This window comes from Tupaia chinensis, unplaced genomic scaffold, assembly GCF_000334495.1.
Source record: "Tupaia chinensis unplaced genomic scaffold, TupChi_1.0 Scaffold138910_1, whole genome shotgun sequence".
Taxonomy (NCBI): Eukaryota; Metazoa; Chordata; class Mammalia; order Scandentia; family Tupaiidae; genus Tupaia; species Tupaia belangeri.
The window spans coordinates 342959-361573 of record NW_006198801.1 but is presented as its reverse complement, the minus strand read 5'-3'; the positions used below and the strand labels follow the sequence as shown (position 1 = coordinate 361573).

The 18615-nt window shown below is 41.2% G+C and overlaps 1 protein-coding gene across 1 annotated transcript in view; it reads left to right on the top strand.

The window, feature by feature from the left end:
• Nucleotides 1-219: 219 nt before the first annotated feature.
• LOC102482757 (zinc finger protein 420) overlaps nt 220-18615 on the top strand; it is a 74367-nt gene continuing 55971 nt past the window's right edge. Inside the window, exons 1-2 of the mRNA XM_027765605.1 lie at nt 220-304; nt 1718-1773. Of these exons, the coding sequence (XP_027621406.1) occupies nt 1741-1773 (33 nt within the window). The 5' untranslated portion in view covers nt 220-304; nt 1718-1740. The remainder of the gene's footprint in view (nt 305-1717; nt 1774-18615) is intronic.

Below are 18615 nucleotides of genomic sequence, written 5' to 3'. Positions count from 1 at the left end.
CCCGGGCCCCCCCCGTGCCCCGCGGTGGACCCCCGCGGGTTCCAGCGCCTGAATCCCAGAACCCAGCGGAGGGCGAGTGGGCCGCGCCTCCTTCCCCGGGAGCAGGCCGCCAGGCCCTCCCGGTCTGGGACTACATTTCCCAGAGCGACCGCGAGGGGGACGCGGCTTCGTTTCCGTTTGTTCGCGAGAGTTGGGGGCCTCGCGTGGGGTGAGCCTGCGACTGGGGAGCTTGGCTGGGGCGTCCGCGGGGCTGACGAACCCGGAGTCGGGCTTGGAACTCCGGCGAGAGGTTCCGGACCCTCAGGTGCACATCTGTTGAGGTAGAGGTGCCCGGAGCGCCAGGGCGGAAATGCACGGAGGAAGCGTCGCTGCAAATCCGTGTGTGGCCGTGTCTCTTGCGGTTCAGTGTGTGTGTGTGTGTGTGCCCACTGGAGCCTACCTGGTGTGGGTGACTGCGAACGACTGGGCGTGCGCGGCTGGGGTTTTGTGCATGAACATTTGTGTGACTCTGAGAGTGTGTGTGACCGTGATTGTGTGTGAACCTTTGTGTATACCTATGCTTTTGTGACGGGGTGTTTGGATATGCTTGTGTTACTTTGAGGTTGTGTATGTGCCAGGTGTTGTGTCTATGACAGGAGTTTGCCAAGGAATTTAAGATAGGTGACAGTGTTGGTGACAAGGTGTTGGTGACCCTGTGTTTTTCCTTGACCTGGTACTTGGTTGTGTTTGGGCGGCTTATCTGATTGTATGTGAGCCATTGTGTGTGCAGTTTTCACAACCCTGTGGAGAGAGTAAAAGTGCGTCTGTGCAAGGGTGTTTTTGGTGGCCTGTGCCCCTGACAAGATGCTGGTATGTGATTATGTGTATGCTCTGCAAGTTTAAGACTAGGTGGTGGAACAGTGTTAGCCTAACTTGACGCTTGTGACTTTGGCTGTTTGACTATGGAAATGCGATTGTGCAGAAGTTCATGTGGTCATAAATACATTTTATACTCAGTGAACTTAGGAAAGTTTAGTGAGGTACAGAGGTAAAATTTCATTGAGGTATTTCTGGGGCTTATTCTGGGGCTAACAGTCAGTAGATCATGAGTCCCCTGTGGCTTTATTCTCCTCTAATGACTTATGACTTGAATTCTGTCTTGTCCACAATAGCTCCTATTCACACATGATCTATGCATATCTTCCTTTCTGTAGTTGTTCTCAGTTCACCTTGGAACTATAGTGGTCGTTTCATTGCTCCTTCCTGGTGTCTTCTCACCTTATATCCTTAGAGGACTGGCAGAAAGGAAGTCAGAAATTTGAGCCCTCGGCTGAAGAATAGGAGTAATTTCCAAGTCACAGACCTGATCTTGAGATGAGATTAGGGCCGAGAGCACCTTCAGGACTGTCCATTTGCTAATGTAAGGAGGTTCCAGAAATGGGAATACTTCCAGAAAAGGTACTGTAGTGGCCAACCACACACTTCAGAACTTGTAGCACTCCACTACAGGGCTGCAGGGTTGTGTCCAGTGTCTAGCTTTGAATCTAGACAATAATTCTACCTCAAGACACTTGTGACCTTGCCCATTCTTTCTGATAAAGAAGGTGCAATATGGTTCTGAAATCCTTCTGACTTTTATGGTAAACGAGGATATTATCAGGTAGACAAAAGGGTGTGTTTTAATTTATAGCATACTCCAAGGAAGGCCTGGTATCTCATTCTGTTTTCTTTTTCTCAGAGTCAAGACCAGAGAAAGAAAGAATGGATGTTGTACCTTCAAAAGCCAGGACCAAGGTGAGTAGATGTTTCCTGAAATGTCTGTGTTTTCTCAGGACATAGGGATCTTTGTTTTCTTTCTTTAAATTTCCCACCCCTAAGTCTTCTCAAATGAGGCAAGACAATTTTTGGTAGATTGGGAGTAAGGAAAATGTGCAGCTAATTGTGGTAGATGCTATACAATAATGGTTAAATTTAGGGAAAATATAGATTAAGAATTCATGGACTTGAAAAGGAATGTACTGGGCCAGCAGTTTTCACTTTCCAGTCTTGTGTCATTTATTCACCTTCAGTTCAAAATTTTTTCTAATGTGCATTTTGGCTTATTTTCAACTCATAAGTTATTTTGATGTCTTTTATTTTATTTTCAAATAGTTTGAGAATCTTTCAGAAATCTTTTGTTACTGATTTATAATTTTATTCCATTGTGTTTAGAAATACACTTTTTTTTTTTGAGAGGTTTTTGCTATAGGGCGCGTGCATTTGCCAGAAAGACAGAGAGAGACAGAGAGATAGAAAGCGAGAAATCACCCCCCGGGAGGATGGCCACACCGCAATCCCTTCTCCTCCATTTTCCTCTTGGAATCTTGGGCACGTGCACACATGCACTCGGCGTGAGTTTAAGTCACTGCGTCTGAGACTCGAACCACGGTTGACTACATGGGAGTTCAGCAACATAGCCATTACGCTAAATGCTGGTCCCGTAGAAGTACACTTTTTATGACTTGAATCCTTTAAAATTTATTAAGATTTGTTTTATAACTCAGAATTTGGTGCATCTTAGTAAATGTTTCATATGCAGTTGAAAAGACTGTTCTCTTATTGGTGGAGTAGCCTATGACCTGGTACTTGGTTGTGTTTGGGCGGCTTATCTGATTGTATGTGAGCCATTGTGTGTGCAGTTTTCACAACCCTGTGGAGAGAGTAAAAGTGCGTCTGTGCAAGGGTGTTTTTGGTGGCCTGTGCCCCTGACAAGATGCTGGTATGTGATTATGTGTATGCTCTGCAAGTTTAAGACTAGGTGGTGGAACAGTGTTAGCCTAACTTGACGCTTGTGACTTTGGCTGTTTGACTATGGAAATGCGATTGTGCAGAAGTTCATGTGGTCATAAATACATTTTATACTCAGTGAACTTAGGAAAGTTTAGTGAGGTACAGAGGTAAAATTTCATTGAGGTATTTCTGGGGCTTATTCTGGGGCTAACAGTCAGTAGATCATGAGTCCCCTGTGGCTTTATTCTCCTCTAATGACTTATGACTTGAATTCTGTCTTGTCCACAATAGCTCCTATTCACACATGATCTATGCATATCTTCCTTTCTGTAGTTGTTCTCAGTTCACCTTGGAACTATAGTGGTCGTTTCATTGCTCCTTCCTGGTGTCTTCTCACCTTATATCCTTAGAGGACTGGCAGAAAGGAAGTCAGAAATTTGAGCCCTCGGCTGAAGAATAGGAGTAATTTCCAAGTCACAGACCTGATCTTGAGATGAGATTAGGGCCGAGAGCACCTTCAGGACTGTCCATTTGCTAATGTAAGGAGGTTCCAGAAATGGGAATACTTCCAGAAAAGGTACTGTAGTGGCCAACCACACACTTCAGAACTTGTAGCACTCCACTACAGGGCTGCAGGGTTGTGTCCAGTGTCTAGCTTTGAATCTAGACAATAATTCTACCTCAAGACACTTGTGACCTTGCCCATTCTTTCTGATAAAGAAGGTGCAATATGGTTCTGAAATCCTTCTGACTTTTATGGTAAACGAGGATATTATCAGGTAGACAAAAGGGTGTGTTTTAATTTATAGCATACTCCAAGGAAGGCCTGGTATCTCATTCTGTTTTCTTTTTCTCAGAGTCAAGACCAGAGAAAGAAAGAATGGATGTTGTACCTTCAAAAGCCAGGACCAAGGTGAGTAGATGTTTCCTGAAATGTCTGTGTTTTCTCAGGACATAGGGATCTTTGTTTTCTTTCTTTAAATTTCCCACCCCTAAGTCTTCTCAAATGAGGCAAGACAATTTTTGGTAGATTGGGAGTAAGGAAAATGTGCAGCTAATTGTGGTAGATGCTATACAATAATGGTTAAATTTAGGGAAAATATAGATTAAGAATTCATGGACTTGAAAAGGAATGTACTGGGCCAGCAGTTTTCACTTTCCAGTCTTGTGTCATTTATTCACCTTCAGTTCAAAATTTTTTCTAATGTGCATTTTGGCTTATTTTCAACTCATAAGTTATTTTGATGTCTTTTATTTTATTTTCAAATAGTTTGAGAATCTTTCAGAAATCTTTTGTTACTGATTTATAATTTTATTCCATTGTGTTTAGAAATACACTTTTTTTTTTTGAGAGGTTTTTGCTATAGGGCGCGTGCATTTGCCAGAAAGACAGAGAGAGACAGAGAGATAGAAAGCGAGAAATCACCCCCCGGGAGGATGGCCACACCGCAATCCCTTCTCCTCCATTTTCCTCTTGGAATCTTGGGCACGTGCACACATGCACTCGGCGTGAGTTTAAGTCACTGCGTCTGAGACTCGAACCACGGTTGACTACATGGGAGTTCAGCAACATAGCCATTACGCTAAATGCTGGTCCCGTAGAAGTACACTTTTTATGACTTGAATCCTTTAAAATTTATTAAGATTTGTTTTATAACTCAGAATTTGGTGCATCTTAGTAAATGTTTCATATGCAGTTGAAAAGACTGTTCTCTTATTGGTGGAGTAGCCTATAAATGTTAGCTAGGTCAGGGGTTATTTAAATATTTTATACTTCGGGACCAGCAGGTGGCATGGTGGTTAAGGTGCTGGACACTCCCACATGGCTGACCACGGTTCAAGTTCCCAACCTGGCGGCTTGCTTTCTCACCTTCTCTCTCTCTCTCTCCCTCTCTGTGTCACTCTCTCTTGTCAAATTAAAATAAAATAAATGAATAAATAAAAAATTAAATTAAAATAATTCTTTAAAAAATGTATACTTTTATTGATTTTCTTTTCTTTCTTTTTTTGAGAGATTTTTGCCATAGGACACATGTACTCTCCAGAGAGACAGAAAGCAGGATTTATCCCCTAGAGGGAATGGCCATGCCACAATCCCTTCTCCATTCTCCTCTCAGGATCTTGGCCATACATGTATACATGCCCAGCGTGAGTTTTAAGCCACTGGGTCTGAGACTCAAACCACTGTCGACTACGTGGGAGTCCAACAACGTAACCATTACATCACCTGCTAGTCCCAACTTGTACTGATTTTCTATTTGTTGAATTTCTTTCTTCCTCCCTACAGTTTCTACTTCATATGTTGAAGCTCAGTTATTAGACACATAAATGTTTAGATTTTATGTCTTAATGGTGAATTGACCTCTTTATCTTTATGAAAAGGTCTTTTTTATCCCTGGTAGCATTCTTTGCTCTGAACATAGGCTTTGCCTTATATTTAATGTAGCCACTCCTGCTTTCATTAATGTTAGCATGATGTATCTTTTCCTATCCTTTTGTTTTTAACTTATTTCAATGTATTTCTCATAAGCAGTATATATTTGGGTCTTCTGTTTTTATCCAATTTGTCTCTCTCTCTCTTTTTTTATTTAGCTATAGGGCATGTGTGCTTGCCAGAAAGACAGAGAGACAGGGAGACAGGAAGCCAGAAATCACCCTGCAGGGAGGATGGCCACGCCGCAATCCCTTCTCCTCTAGTCTTCTCTCAGAATTTTGGGCACGCATGCACACATACATGCCTGGCATGAGTTTTAAACCAGTGGGTCTGGGACTAAAACCATGGTCAACTATATGGGAGTCCAGTGACATAATCATTATGCCATCTTTTTTGGAGAGGTTTTTGCCATAGGGCATGTGTGCTTGCCAGAAAGACAGAGAGACAGGGAGACAGGAAGCCAGAAATCACCCTGCAGGGAGGATGGCCAGACCGTGCAGTTCCTTCTCCTCCATTCTCCTCTTGGGATCTTGGGCACACGCACACACACACACACGCTTGGTGTGAATTCAAGCCACTGGGTCTGGGACTCGAACCACAGTCAACTACATGGGAGTCCAGCGACATAGCCATTACGCCATTTGCTGGTCCCCCATTATGCCATCTCAATCTGGTCCTCAATCTCTTTCTTTTAATTGGAATATTTAGACCATTTATACTTGTGTAATTATAGATATGGTTTGGTTCAAATCCATCATCTTGCCATTCGTTTTATATTTGAACCATCTGCTCTTTCTCCTTTTTCCTCTTTTCTGCCTTTTGTTTTCACCATAGGTTTTTGCTGTAGGGCGCATGTGATTACTAGAGAGAGACAGAGAGAGGGAAAGTGAGAAATCAACCCCTGGGGGGATGGGTATGCCATAGTCCCTTCTCTTTTCTCGTCTTGGGATTTTGGGTATGTGCACATACACGCCCAGTGTGATTTTTAAGCAGCTGGGTCTAGGACTAGAACAACTAGTATGTGGGAGTCTAGCACCTTAACTGCCATGTCACCTGCTTGTTCCTCTGCCTTCTTTTTGATTGAGAAGGGCATAGTGGTTCAAAATAACAACAATATTTTTACTAACCATATTAGTACAAGACAGACTTAAAAGTATAATGAAGATATGCCCAGCTCAAAAGCTATTACTTGACAATCTTGATTTATTTGCTTTCAGTTCAAAATCATTTCTCTTTATCTTTCTAATTTTTTTTGCCATAGAACATGTGCATTCAGCGGAGGGACACAGCGAGAAACAGTGAGAGAAAAAGTGATGAATCACTCCTTAGAGGGATGACATAATTTTCAAGATACCAAGTCTCAGACTTGAACCACAGTTGGCCATGTGAGAGTCCAGCACCTTAGCACTATGCCATCTGCTGGCCCCCCAAATCCTTTATAATATGCATTTTTGATGCATTTTTGGCTTTTTTTTTTTCTTTTTGACTCATGAGTTGTTTTGATGTTTCTTACTTCATTTTCCAGTATTTCAAATAAAGAATCAAGCAAAGCCTCTTATAGTTCAATAGGATATAACACATTAGGGATCTATAAACAATTTACTATGTTTTTAAAGTTACCTAAAGTAACACTACTGATTGGGTAAGCTACCAATTTGAAATATAGTTGGGCTCATTCTTTCATCTTCCTTTCTACTTTTAGGGATTGCTTTCCCTCCAAAATCTGATTTAATTTTATTTTAAAATTATGTAACACGCGGAACCAGCAGTTAGCATAATGGCTATGTCGCTGGACTCCCACGTAGTCGACCACGGTTTGTGTCCCGGACCCGGTGGCTTAAAACTCACGCCGGGCGTGTGTGCGTGCGTGCCCAAGATCCTGAGAGGAGAATGGAGGAGAAGGGATTGCGGCGTGACCATCCCCCCTGGGGGGTGATTTCTGGCTTTCTGTCTCTATGTCTCTCTCTGTCTGTCTGGCGAGCGCACGCGCCCTACAGTGAAAATCTCTCCAAAAAAAAAAAAAATTATGTAACACGGGACCAGCAGATGGCATAATGGTTGAGCTGCTGGACTCCCACATGGTTGCCTACAGTTCAAATCTTGGACCTAGCAGCTTGAAACTCATGCCTGGTACGTATGCATATGTGCCTAAAATCCCTAGAGAAGAACAGAGGAGAAGGGATTACTCTCTCTGGTGAGTGCATACACCCTATAACAAAAACCTCTCAAAAAAATAGAATTATGTAACACATTTATGCATTTCCAAAATTAAATGTGTAGAACAGAGTGAACGTGGAGAAGTCTAGCATCCACTATTCTTTCCTCCACTCAGCTTCTGTCTTCCTTCTGTTGAGAACTACCTGTATTTCTCTTTAATTTTCTGTGTGTGAGTTTGTATGTGTATGCATGTAATTTTTATTATCCTTTTTCTTTAAGAATTATTTAATTTGGGACCTGGGGATGGCATAATGGTTACGTTGCTGGACTCCTATATAGTTGACCGTGGTTCAAGTCCTAGACCTGGTGGCTCAAACTTACACTGGGTGTGTGTGTATGTGTGCCAATATCCCAAGAAGAGAATGGAGGAAAAGGGATTGCAGCGTGGCAATCCCCCCTGGGGGAGTGACTTCTCATTTTCTGTCTCTCTGTCTCTCTGGTGAGTGTATGCACCCTATAGCAAAAATCAATCTCTCTCTCTCAAAAGAAAAAAAAAAGAAAGAAAAAAAGAATTATTTAATTTTATTACTATTTTTAATTTAAAATTTTATTTATTTATTTATTTTTTAGGGTTACTGCAGAGTAAATGTGCTCACTAGAGAGAGACAGAGAAGGGAGAAAGAGGGAAAGTGAGAAAGCAAGGCACCAGATCCAAGACTTGAATTGCAGTTAACCATGTGGGAGTCTAGTGCCCCACCCACCATGCCACCTGTTGGTCCTACTATTGCAGTTAACCATGTGGGAGTCTAGTGCCCTATTGTTGGTCCTACTGTTATTTTTTTTTTTTAATTTACCATAGGGTACATATGCTCACTAAAGATAGATGGAGGTGGGGAATGGGAAAGCAAGCTGCCAGGTTTAGGACATGAACCATGGTTGGCCATGTGGGAGTCCAGTGCTTTAACTACCACACAACCTGCTGGCCCCTATTCTGTCTATTCCTAATTAAAAGGAATCATTTTTGTTCTGTACCTTATTTTTTTTCTTTCTCACACATCTAATAGATCATTCTATAACAAGCCTATAGATTTTCCTTGCCCTTTTTTTATAGCTGCATATTCTTTTATTTTCAAAGAATTATTTATTTAATTTTATTTGTTATTATTTTTAATTTGATCGGAAAGAAAGTGAGAAAGCAAGCTGCCAAGACTGGGAGTTGAACTATGGTTGGCCATGTGGGAATCCAGCACCTTAACCACCGTGCTACCTGCCGGCCCCTATAGCTGCATATTATAAATAATTTATGGGTATATGAGTTTATTTAACCAGTTTCCTATGTGGAGGAATTTTTTCCTCCAGTATTTTTTGTCAATTCATATTCAGTAACTGAATATGTGGTTTCTAATTGTAGAACTTTATCGTTGGGTCAGCCTTCTAGAAGTGGCCTACTTTTAGTTTATTTTAGTGCTCTTGGCATAGGTTCTAACTTAATCTCACTAGTATTAATAAAATTGGTATCTTCATTTTTCTCCTTCTCCCTTTCCTCATTTACCTATTTTTTTTTCTTTTTTTTTGGAGAGGTTTTTGCTATAGGGCGCGTGCGCTCACCAGACAGAGAGAGACATAGAGACAGAAAGCGAGAAATCGCCCCCCAGAGGGGATGGTCACGCCACAATCCCTTCTCCTCCATTCTCCTCTCGGGATCTTGGGCACGCACGCACACACACCCAGCGTGAGTTTTAAGCTACCGGGTCCGGGACGTGAACTGCGGTCGACTACGTGGGAGTCCAGCGACATAGCTATTATGCTAACTGCTGGTTCCCTTTTTTAAAAAATTGTATTAAGGTTAGTACTGCTAAACCTTCTGTTTTTCTATAACTTAAGTGAGTTATTTTTTGTATACACACACAAAAGCAAAAAGTCTATTTTTTTTCAGAGGTTTTTGCCTTAGGATTTGTGTGCTCACCAGAGAGAGTGAGACAGACAGTGAGAGAGAGGCAGAGAGAGTGAGAGAGAGAGTGAGAAATCACTCACCAGGAGGTATGGCCACACCACAATCCCTTCACCTCTGTTCTCCTTTCAGGATCTTGGACTTGCATGCAGATGTGCCTGGTGTGAGTTTCAAGCCCTCAGGTTCTTGGACTTGAACCTTGGTCAGCCATGTGGGAGTCCCACAATGTAACTGTTACGATATCTGCTGGCCTAGTAAAAAGTGTACTGTAATAACATCCCAATGTGCCCTACCAACAGATACTAGTTTAAGGCCTACCATCTTTCATCTATAGTTCCACTGCTCCTCCACAATCAACCCTCATCCCCCCTAGAAAAAAATAGGTTATTCTGAAGTAAGTTATCTCAAAGACAAAGATGTAAAAAAAAAATTAATTATCTAATTTTATTTATTATTATTATTGTTAGTATTTTTAAATTTTGACCAGAGAGAGAGAGAAAGGGAAAGTAAGAAAGCAAGCCTTCAAGTCTGGAACTGAAGCCACAGTAAACTGTGTGGAAGTCCAGTGCCCCAACCACCATGCCATCTGCTAGCCCCAAGAACGTTTATTTATTTATTTTTTAAAAATAATTATTTATTTATTTCCATTTGTTATTGTTATTTTTTTCTTTATTTGACGAGAGAGAGAGAGAGAGAGAGAGAGAAAGGGAAAGGGAGAAAGCAAGCCACCAGATCCAGGACTTGAACCATGGTTGGCCATATGGGAATCCAGCGCCCTTATCCACCATACCACCTGCTGGCCCCAACCCCAAGAACTTTTAAATTTCAAAACAACCAAATCATCATTACTACTGAAAAGAAAGAAAGAAAAAAAACCAAAAAAAACCCCTCAATATTCTCTCTCTCTCTCTCTCTTTTAATGGTTTTTGCCATAGAGCACTTGTGTTTGCTGGAGAGAGACAGAGACTGAGAGGGAAAGTGAGAAATCATTTTACTCTCTCTGGTGAGTGCACAAATCCTAAGACTGAGAGGGAAAGTGAGAAATCACCTGGATGATGGCCACATTGCAGTCCCTTCTCCATTCTCCTCCTGGGATTTTGGACATGCATGCATATTTGCCCACTATGATTTTCAAGCCATCCAGGACTTGAACTGCAGTCAGTGATGTGGGAATCCATTGCTTTAACCACTATGCCACCTGCTGGCCCCCTTCGGTACTCTCTTAATGTTATGAAATAGCATGTCATTTTTCAGATCTCTCTCATCTATGAATACATTTTATGGTTTGTTAGAACTAATATCTAACAATATCTAGGGACCAGCAGATGGCATAATGGATAAGTCACTAGACTCCCATGTAGTTTACCATGGTTCAAGTCCCAGACCTGGTGCATGTGCCAGATGCGTGTGTGCTTAAGATCCCAAGAGGAGAATGGAGACGGGACTGCGGCATGGCTATCCCCTCTGGGGGGTGGTTTCTCACTTTCTGTCTTTCTGGCGAGCACATGCTCCCTATAGCAAAAAGTCTCTCTTTAAAAAAAAAAAAAACCAAAACTATAAAACTATCACTATAAACTTGTGGGTTTAAGCATATTTGATATTTTTCACCCAATAGTTACTCTCTGATTTGTCTCCGTTTTTGGATTTCTTTTGATTCCTTTTAACATGACCACAGTAGACTTTGATAGATTCCACACTTTTTCATCTGACAAGATATTTCAGGCTCATTGTGTACCTTTTCTCGTCCCAAATATAAAATCAGTAGCTTATCCATGGAGCTGTGATGCCTTTGAGTGGAAAATTGTTTTAAGAAATCATAATTAAGAGTTCTCATTGTTTTTGATTCTCATTGCATATAGGCCTTGACATAACTGATGAAATACATTTTTAATATAACACTTACTAAGTGATTAGTGAGTGATTTAAAGACTTGACTGTTACTGTTATTTTGGTTTATAAGCCAAAGGATCCAGAAGGAGAAAAATAGATACTGAATTGATACTAATATTTCCACTTGATTTAAAAGACTATAGATGTTTTCTTAATGTCTTGAATTTATGTTTTAATTATTTTTTCTTCTTTAATTCTGAAAATCTGAATTCCATACCTGCTTGATTCTCATTGATATATGTATTTAATGTATAATAGTTTTTTGTTTTTCTTTTTTAAGAGTTTTTTCTTTTTTTTAAGATTTATTTATTTATTTATTTATTTATTTAATTTGACCAGAGAGCGAGAGAAAGAGAAAGCAAGAAAGCAAGCTGCTAAGTCCAGGACTTGAACCGTGGTTGGCCTGTAGGAATCCAGCACCTTTAACTACCAGGCCACCTGCTGTCTCCTAAGAGAGATACTTTTGCTATAGAGTGTATGTGCTTGCTGGAAAGACAGAGAGACAGAAAGTGAGAAATCACCCCCCAGGGGATGGTTACTTCACAATCCCTTCTCCATTCTTCTCTCAGGATCTTGGGTATGCATGTACATGCAACTGACATGAGTTTTAAGTTATAGGTTCTAGAATTAGAACCAAGGTCAACTATGTGGGAGTCCAGCGATGTAACCATTACACAATCCACTGGTCCTTGTATGTGTAATAGTTTTATATATAAGTAATATATAACTATTATATATATGATATATATATATAACTGTTATATATATGATATATATATATAAATGTTATATATATGATATATATATAACATATTATATATATATAATAGTTTTAGAATATTGATACTGATATTATTAATAGTATAATTACTGAAAAACAATTTATACTTATGTTGTCTATAAGTTATATTGCACTGGAGCTCTAGTATGAAATGACTATCTTAAGGTTCCTTGAAATAGGTACTTCCTTTCTGTGTGTGTATGTGTGTGTGTGTTTTTAAGAGAGATTTTTGCTATAGGGCGCTTGCCAGAGAGACAGACAGAAAGTAAGAAATCACCCCCTGGGGGGATGGCCATGCCGCAATCTCTTCCCCATTTTCCTCTTGGGATCTTGGGCATACATGTACAAATGCCCAGCATGAGTTTTAAGCCATTGGGTTCAGGACTTGAGCCACAGTCTATTACATGGGAGTCCAGTGGTCTAACCATTATGCCATCCACTAGTACCCCTTTCTGTGCTTAACCTGACATATTTATGCTCAGTTTCTTCATTTTGCTTATGGTCCTAGGGATTTTAATTTAATTTTGATATCCAAACCCTAGGGGAAAAAGTTGGTAGAATTTACCACACTTTATCTGTTGGCAGATTGTGTGTGTGTGTGTGTGTGTGTTGTTTGCTACATGGCATGTGCACTCACCACGGGAAGATAGGGAAAAAGGGAGTGAGAGAAAACACCCACCAATGGGTCATGGTCACACCACAATCCCTTCTTCATTTCTCCATCCTGTTGGGTTTTCATGTATATATCATGCACATATACACTCCCAGCTTGTTTTTCTTTTCTTTTTTTTTTTCGTATGTGTGAATTATTTATTTAATTTTTTTCATCATTGTTACTGTTTTTAATTTGCTACAGGACACACATGCTCATCAGAGAGAGAGAGAGAAAGTAAAGCAAACCTCCAGGTCCAGTACTCAAACTGTAGTTGACCCTGTGGGAGTCTCGTGCCTTAACCACCCTTAACCACCATGCCAACCTGCTTATTCCTCCCAGAGTGGTGTTGTTGGTGGTGTTTTTTGTTAGAGAGATTTTTGCTATTAGGGTGCTTGCACTTGACAGAGAGACAGAGAGACAGAAAACAAAATATCACCCCCCCCCTCAGGGGGGATGGCCACACTGCAGTTCCTTCTCTATTCTTTAAGGATTTGGGCATGCATGCACATGTGTCTGGCTTGAGTTTAAAGCCGCCAGGTGAGGTCTAGGACTTGAATTTCAGTTGACTACATAGGAGTCCAGTGACGTTACTATTATACTATCTGCTGGTCCTCCAAGCATTTTTTTTTTTTTTGAGAGATTTTCACTGTAGGGCGCGTGCGCTCGCCAGACAGACAGAGAGAGACATAGAGACAGAAAGTGAGAAATCACCCCCCAGGGGGGATGGTCACGCCACAATCCCTTCTCCTCCATTCTCCTCTCGGGATCTTGGGCACGCACCCACATGCGCCCAGCGTGAGTTTTAAGCCACCGGGTCCAGGACGTGAACCGCGGTCAACCACGTGGGATTCCAGCCACATAGCCATTACGCTAACTGCGGGTCCTGTCCAAGCATGTTTTTCAAGCCACTGGGGCCAGGATTTGAAGTGCAGGATCAACCACATGGAATCTGGCTCCCTTAACTACCAGGCTATGGCACCAGCCCTGTTTTCTGTTTTATTGTTTGTTTATTTGGTTTAGGTTTTTGCTATAGGACATGGGAGCTTGCCAGAGAGAGACAGGGAAAGTGAGAAACCATCACCCAGGTTGGTCTCACCATAATCTCTTCTCCTCTATTCTACTCTTAGGATTTGGGCACACATGCACATATGCCTAGCATAATTTTCAAGCTGCTAAGTCCAGGATTCGAACTGCAGTAGGCCATATGGGAGTCCAGCATCTTAACCAACACTCCACCTGCTAGTCCCTGTTTTGTTTTAAAATGACTGATTTGGTGCCAACAGGTTGTATAGTGAATGTGTTTCTATACTCCCACATGGCCGACCACAGTTCAAGTCCCAGACCTGGTGGATTGAAAATCACATTGGGTGCGTACGCATGCATGCCCAGGATCCCAGGAAGAGAATGGAGGAGAAGGAATTGTGGCATAGCCATCCCCCTTACCCCAGAGGCTGATTTCTCACTTTCCTTTTCACTGTCTCCACCTTTCTCTCCAATGAGTGCACATGGCAAAAACCTCTAAAATAAATAAATAAATAACAAAAAAATGGCAAATTCAAATTCTTTACTATATGTGGGCTGATTTATATTCCTTTTTCTTCATGTGTGACTTTTGGCCTTTGCTTTTTTTTTTTTTTTTTTTTTCTATAGGGCGCATGCACTTGCTGGAGAGGCAGAGTGATAGAGAGACAAACAGCGAGAAATCACCACCCCCTAGGGGTGGATGGCCATGCCATAATCCCTTCTCCATTTTCCTCTTGGGATTTTGGGCACATATGTGCCCTGTGTGAGTTTTAAGCTACCAGGTCTGGAAGTTGAAGTGTGGTCAACCATGTAACCATTATGTCATCTGCTGGTCCTGGCCATTTGTGTTTTAAGGAACCTGTCCCTATCATTCAAATTGTCAGATTTATTTGGTATAGAGTAGTATTACCCTTTTAATGTCTATAAAATCTGTAATCCAGTCTCCTACTTTTAAATTTTTGTTTGTTTTCATGGAACACCTGTTAGGGGTTTAGAAATTGTATTAATCTTTTGGATGAACCCATTTTTGAGTTTGGCGCTATTCGCTGTTGTAATTCATTTTACATAGCTGATTTTGTGCTTATTTTTATTATTTCTTGTTTTCTTACTCTGGGGCTGGGGCATCATTTATTCTTTTTTTTTTTTTTGGAGAGAGATTTTTGCCATAGGGCATGTGTGCTTGCCAGAGAGGCAGAGATAGAAAGTGAGAACTCACCCCTGGGGAGAATGGACATGCCACAATCCCTTCTCCTCCATTCTTCTCTCAGGGTTTTGGACATGCATGCACATGTATCTGGTGTGAGTTTCAAGCCCCCGACCCGAGATTTGCATAGTGGTTGGTCATGTGGGAGTCTGAAATATTGCCATATAAGCAATACGCTATCTGCTAGTCCCTCATTTGCAGTTCTTTTGCAGTTCCTTAAGGTAGGAACCTAAATCATTGACCTTTTATATTACTTTTTTCCTAATATAAGCATTTAAAGCTATAGTTTTTTCTGTAAATACTGCTTTTGCTACAGCCCATAAAATTTGACACGTTTTTGTAGTCTTTAGTTCTGCATACTTTTTTGTGATTTCTTCTCTGATCAATTGGTTATTTATTTATTTATTTATTTTGGAGAGGTTTTTTTTTTTTTTTTTTGCTATAGGGCGTGTGCACTCGCCAGAAAGACAGAGAGAGACAGAGAGACAGAAAGCGAGAAATCACCTTCCAGGGGTGGTGGCCACGTCACAATCCCTTCTCCTCCATTCTCCTCTCAGGATCTTAGGCACGCACGCAAATGCACCCCACATGAGTTTTAAGCCACCGGGTCCAGGACTCGAACCTTGATTGACTACATGGGAGTCTAGCACCATAGCTATTACGTCAACTGCTGGTCCCTCAATTGGTTATTTAGAAATGTGTTCAGTTTCTTCGAGCTAGGCATGTATGCCCAAAATCCCAATAGGAGGAAAAATGTAGGATAAGGAATTGTGGCATGATCATGCCCCATTGAGGAGTGCTTCCTCTCTCTGTCTCAGTGTCTCTCTCTGGCAAGCATACTTACCCTTTGCCAATTAAAAAAAAGAATCTGGGGGTCAGCAGGTGGCATGGTGGTTAAGGTGCTGGACTACCACATGGCCAACCATGGTTCGAGTCCCAGACCTGTGACTTGAAAATCAGTCCAGGCACACGTGCATGTGTGCCCAAATCCTGAGAACAGAATGGAAGAGAAGGAATTGTGGCATGACATCCCCCCTCAGGGGTGATTTCTCACTTTCCCTCTCACTGTCTCCTCTCCGATGAGCATGCGCACCCTTTAACCAAAATCTAAAAAAAAGAAAAAAAAAGGAAGAAGAAATAGGTCCAGTTTACCACTATTTAGGACTTCTTCTAGGCCTCCTGTTGTTATTAGTTTCTAACTTAACGTGTACACAAAGACCAGAGAATATACTCAGTGTGATTCAGTTTTTTAGTGTTCATTGATACTTATTTTTGTTGTTGTTGTTGTTGTTTTAGAGAGGTTTTTGCTATAGGGTGTGTGCGCTTGCCAGAAAGACAGAGAGAAACAGAGGGACAGAAAGTGAGAAATCACCCCCCAGGGGGATGGCCACTTCGCAATCCCTTCTCCTCCATTCTCCTCTTGGGATCTTGGGCATGCACACACATGCGCCTAGTGTGTTTAAGCCACCAGGTCCAGGACGCGAACCATGGTCGACTACATGGGAGTCCAGCGACATAGCCATTACGCTAACTGGTCCTGATACTTGTTTTATGACCCAGCATCTGGTTTATTTTGCCGACCTTCCCACACATGCTCTTGTAAAGAGTATGCTTATTGTGGTTATTGGCAAAGAGTCTGACTCCTGCCAAAATCCTACTTGTGAGCTCTCAGACTTGACCAGAGAGAGTTACACTCAAGGACTCACCCCCTCTCACCAGCCATGCTCTTAAGCATATTTGTATTAGTAGCCCAGTCTCTTCCATTAGAAGGCCTCTTTATTAGAATCCTCTGTCAGGACATCCTTATGAAGGGGAGGGAGGAAAACCTGGAAGACTCTGTTCTCTCTTATTTAATACTCAGTACTTTTCTGCTCCTGGTCATTCCCTCATCTCCCTCTCCTGATATCTGTCCATAAATCTACAGGAGCCTTTCGTTGAGTGTTCCTTGGGCAGTGATAATGATTCTCCATTTGCACTGATCTGCCTGATCTTGTCCCAGTGCTTTTCCATGGGGGGAAAATGGAGCAGTGGGGAAGTCAGGGCTTTCTCTGTGTTTTACTTATTTTTGCTTGCCTTTTTTTTTTTTTAAACAAAATAGTTACAGTTGTACAAAATGAATTTTCCTAGCACAAATATACTGCATATTAGTCTAGTCAAAGATATTCCCATATACATCATCATCAGTAAATAATTTTTCATTTTTGTGTTCTGTAATATTTTGCTTTTTTTTCTCCTTGATTCCTTCCAACTCTCCCCACCTTTGCCCATCTCTCTCCCATATGGTTTCTAGTATCCATAGTTGCTGTCCATGCTCTTATACCTTCTAGTCTTTTGGTTTCTGACATGGAGTGCTGACATTTAGTATATATTAAGTGAGGACATGCAATGCCTGTCTTTCATAGTCTGGCTTGCTTCACTTAGAATTAAATCTTCAGTATTCATCCACTTTCTATCAAATGCCAAGGTCTCTCTCTCTTTTTTTTTTCTTTTTCTTTTTTTATGGTTGAGTAGTACTATATCATGTATATGTGCCACATTTTTTAAATCTATTAATCTGTTCTTACATTTGGGTTGGTTCCATGTCTTAGCAATTGTGAATAATGCTGCAATAAACATGGATGTTCACATGTTTTTCTGATTGTATTCTTATCCTTTGGATAGATACCCAGGAGTGTAATTGCTAGATCATGTAGTAGTTCCTTTTGTGGTTAGCATCAGAGTAGGCATAGAGTTCTTAAATAAGGCCCCCAAAGCATAGGCAGTCATCCTGAAAATAGACAAGTGGGATTATATTAGGTTAAAAAAGGTTCTGTATAGCAAAAGAAACAGTAATTACAGTGGAGACAACCCTTGGAATGGGAGAATATATTTTGCAAACTCTCCCTCAGATAAGGGACTGATAACCAGAATATGTAGGGAATTCAAGCAGCTTTCCTGCAAAAACAAACAAACAAAAAATCCATTTAGAAGGTGGACAAGTGAGCTGAACAGAGAAGACATGAACAGTCAAAAAGCTTATGAAAAAATACTCAACATCCCTTATCATAAGATGCAAATCAAAACCACAATGAGATGCCACCTAACCCCAGTCAGAATGGCTAAGATTAAAGAAATAAAGAATGGTAAGTGTTGGTGAGGCTGCAGTGAAAGGGAGCTCTCCTACACTGTTGGTAGAAATATAAATTAGCAAGTGCAGCCACTATAGAGAACAATATGGCAGTTACTTGGCTTATTGTCTTTTTTTTTTTTTTGGAGAGGTTTTTTCGCTATAGGGCGCATGCGCTCGCCAGACAGACAGAGAGAGACAGAGAGACAGAAAGCGAGAAGTCACCCCCCAGGGGGGATGGTCACGCTGCAATCCCTTCTCCTCCATTCTCCTCTTGGGATCTTGGGCACGCACGCACACACGCCCGGCGTGAGTTTTAAGCCACCGGGTTCGGGACGTGAACCTCGGTCGCCTATGTGGGAGTCCAGCGACATAGCCATTATGCTAACTGCTGGTTCCCCTTGGCTTATTGTCTTAATAGGCACTTCAACTCTCTCCACTTCAGCTCAGCACTTGATGATTGGGAGTGGTATTCTATATGTATATCAATTAGGTCATGGTCCTTGATAAAATGTATAAAACCCCTGGATTGTTACCAATTTTTCTGTATATTTGTTGTATCAATTACTGAGTAAATGATTTTAAAATTTTTATCTTTTCTTATGGGTTTGTCTCTTTCTTTAGTTCTGTTCATTTTTGCTGTACTTTGTGTGTGTGTGTATATAT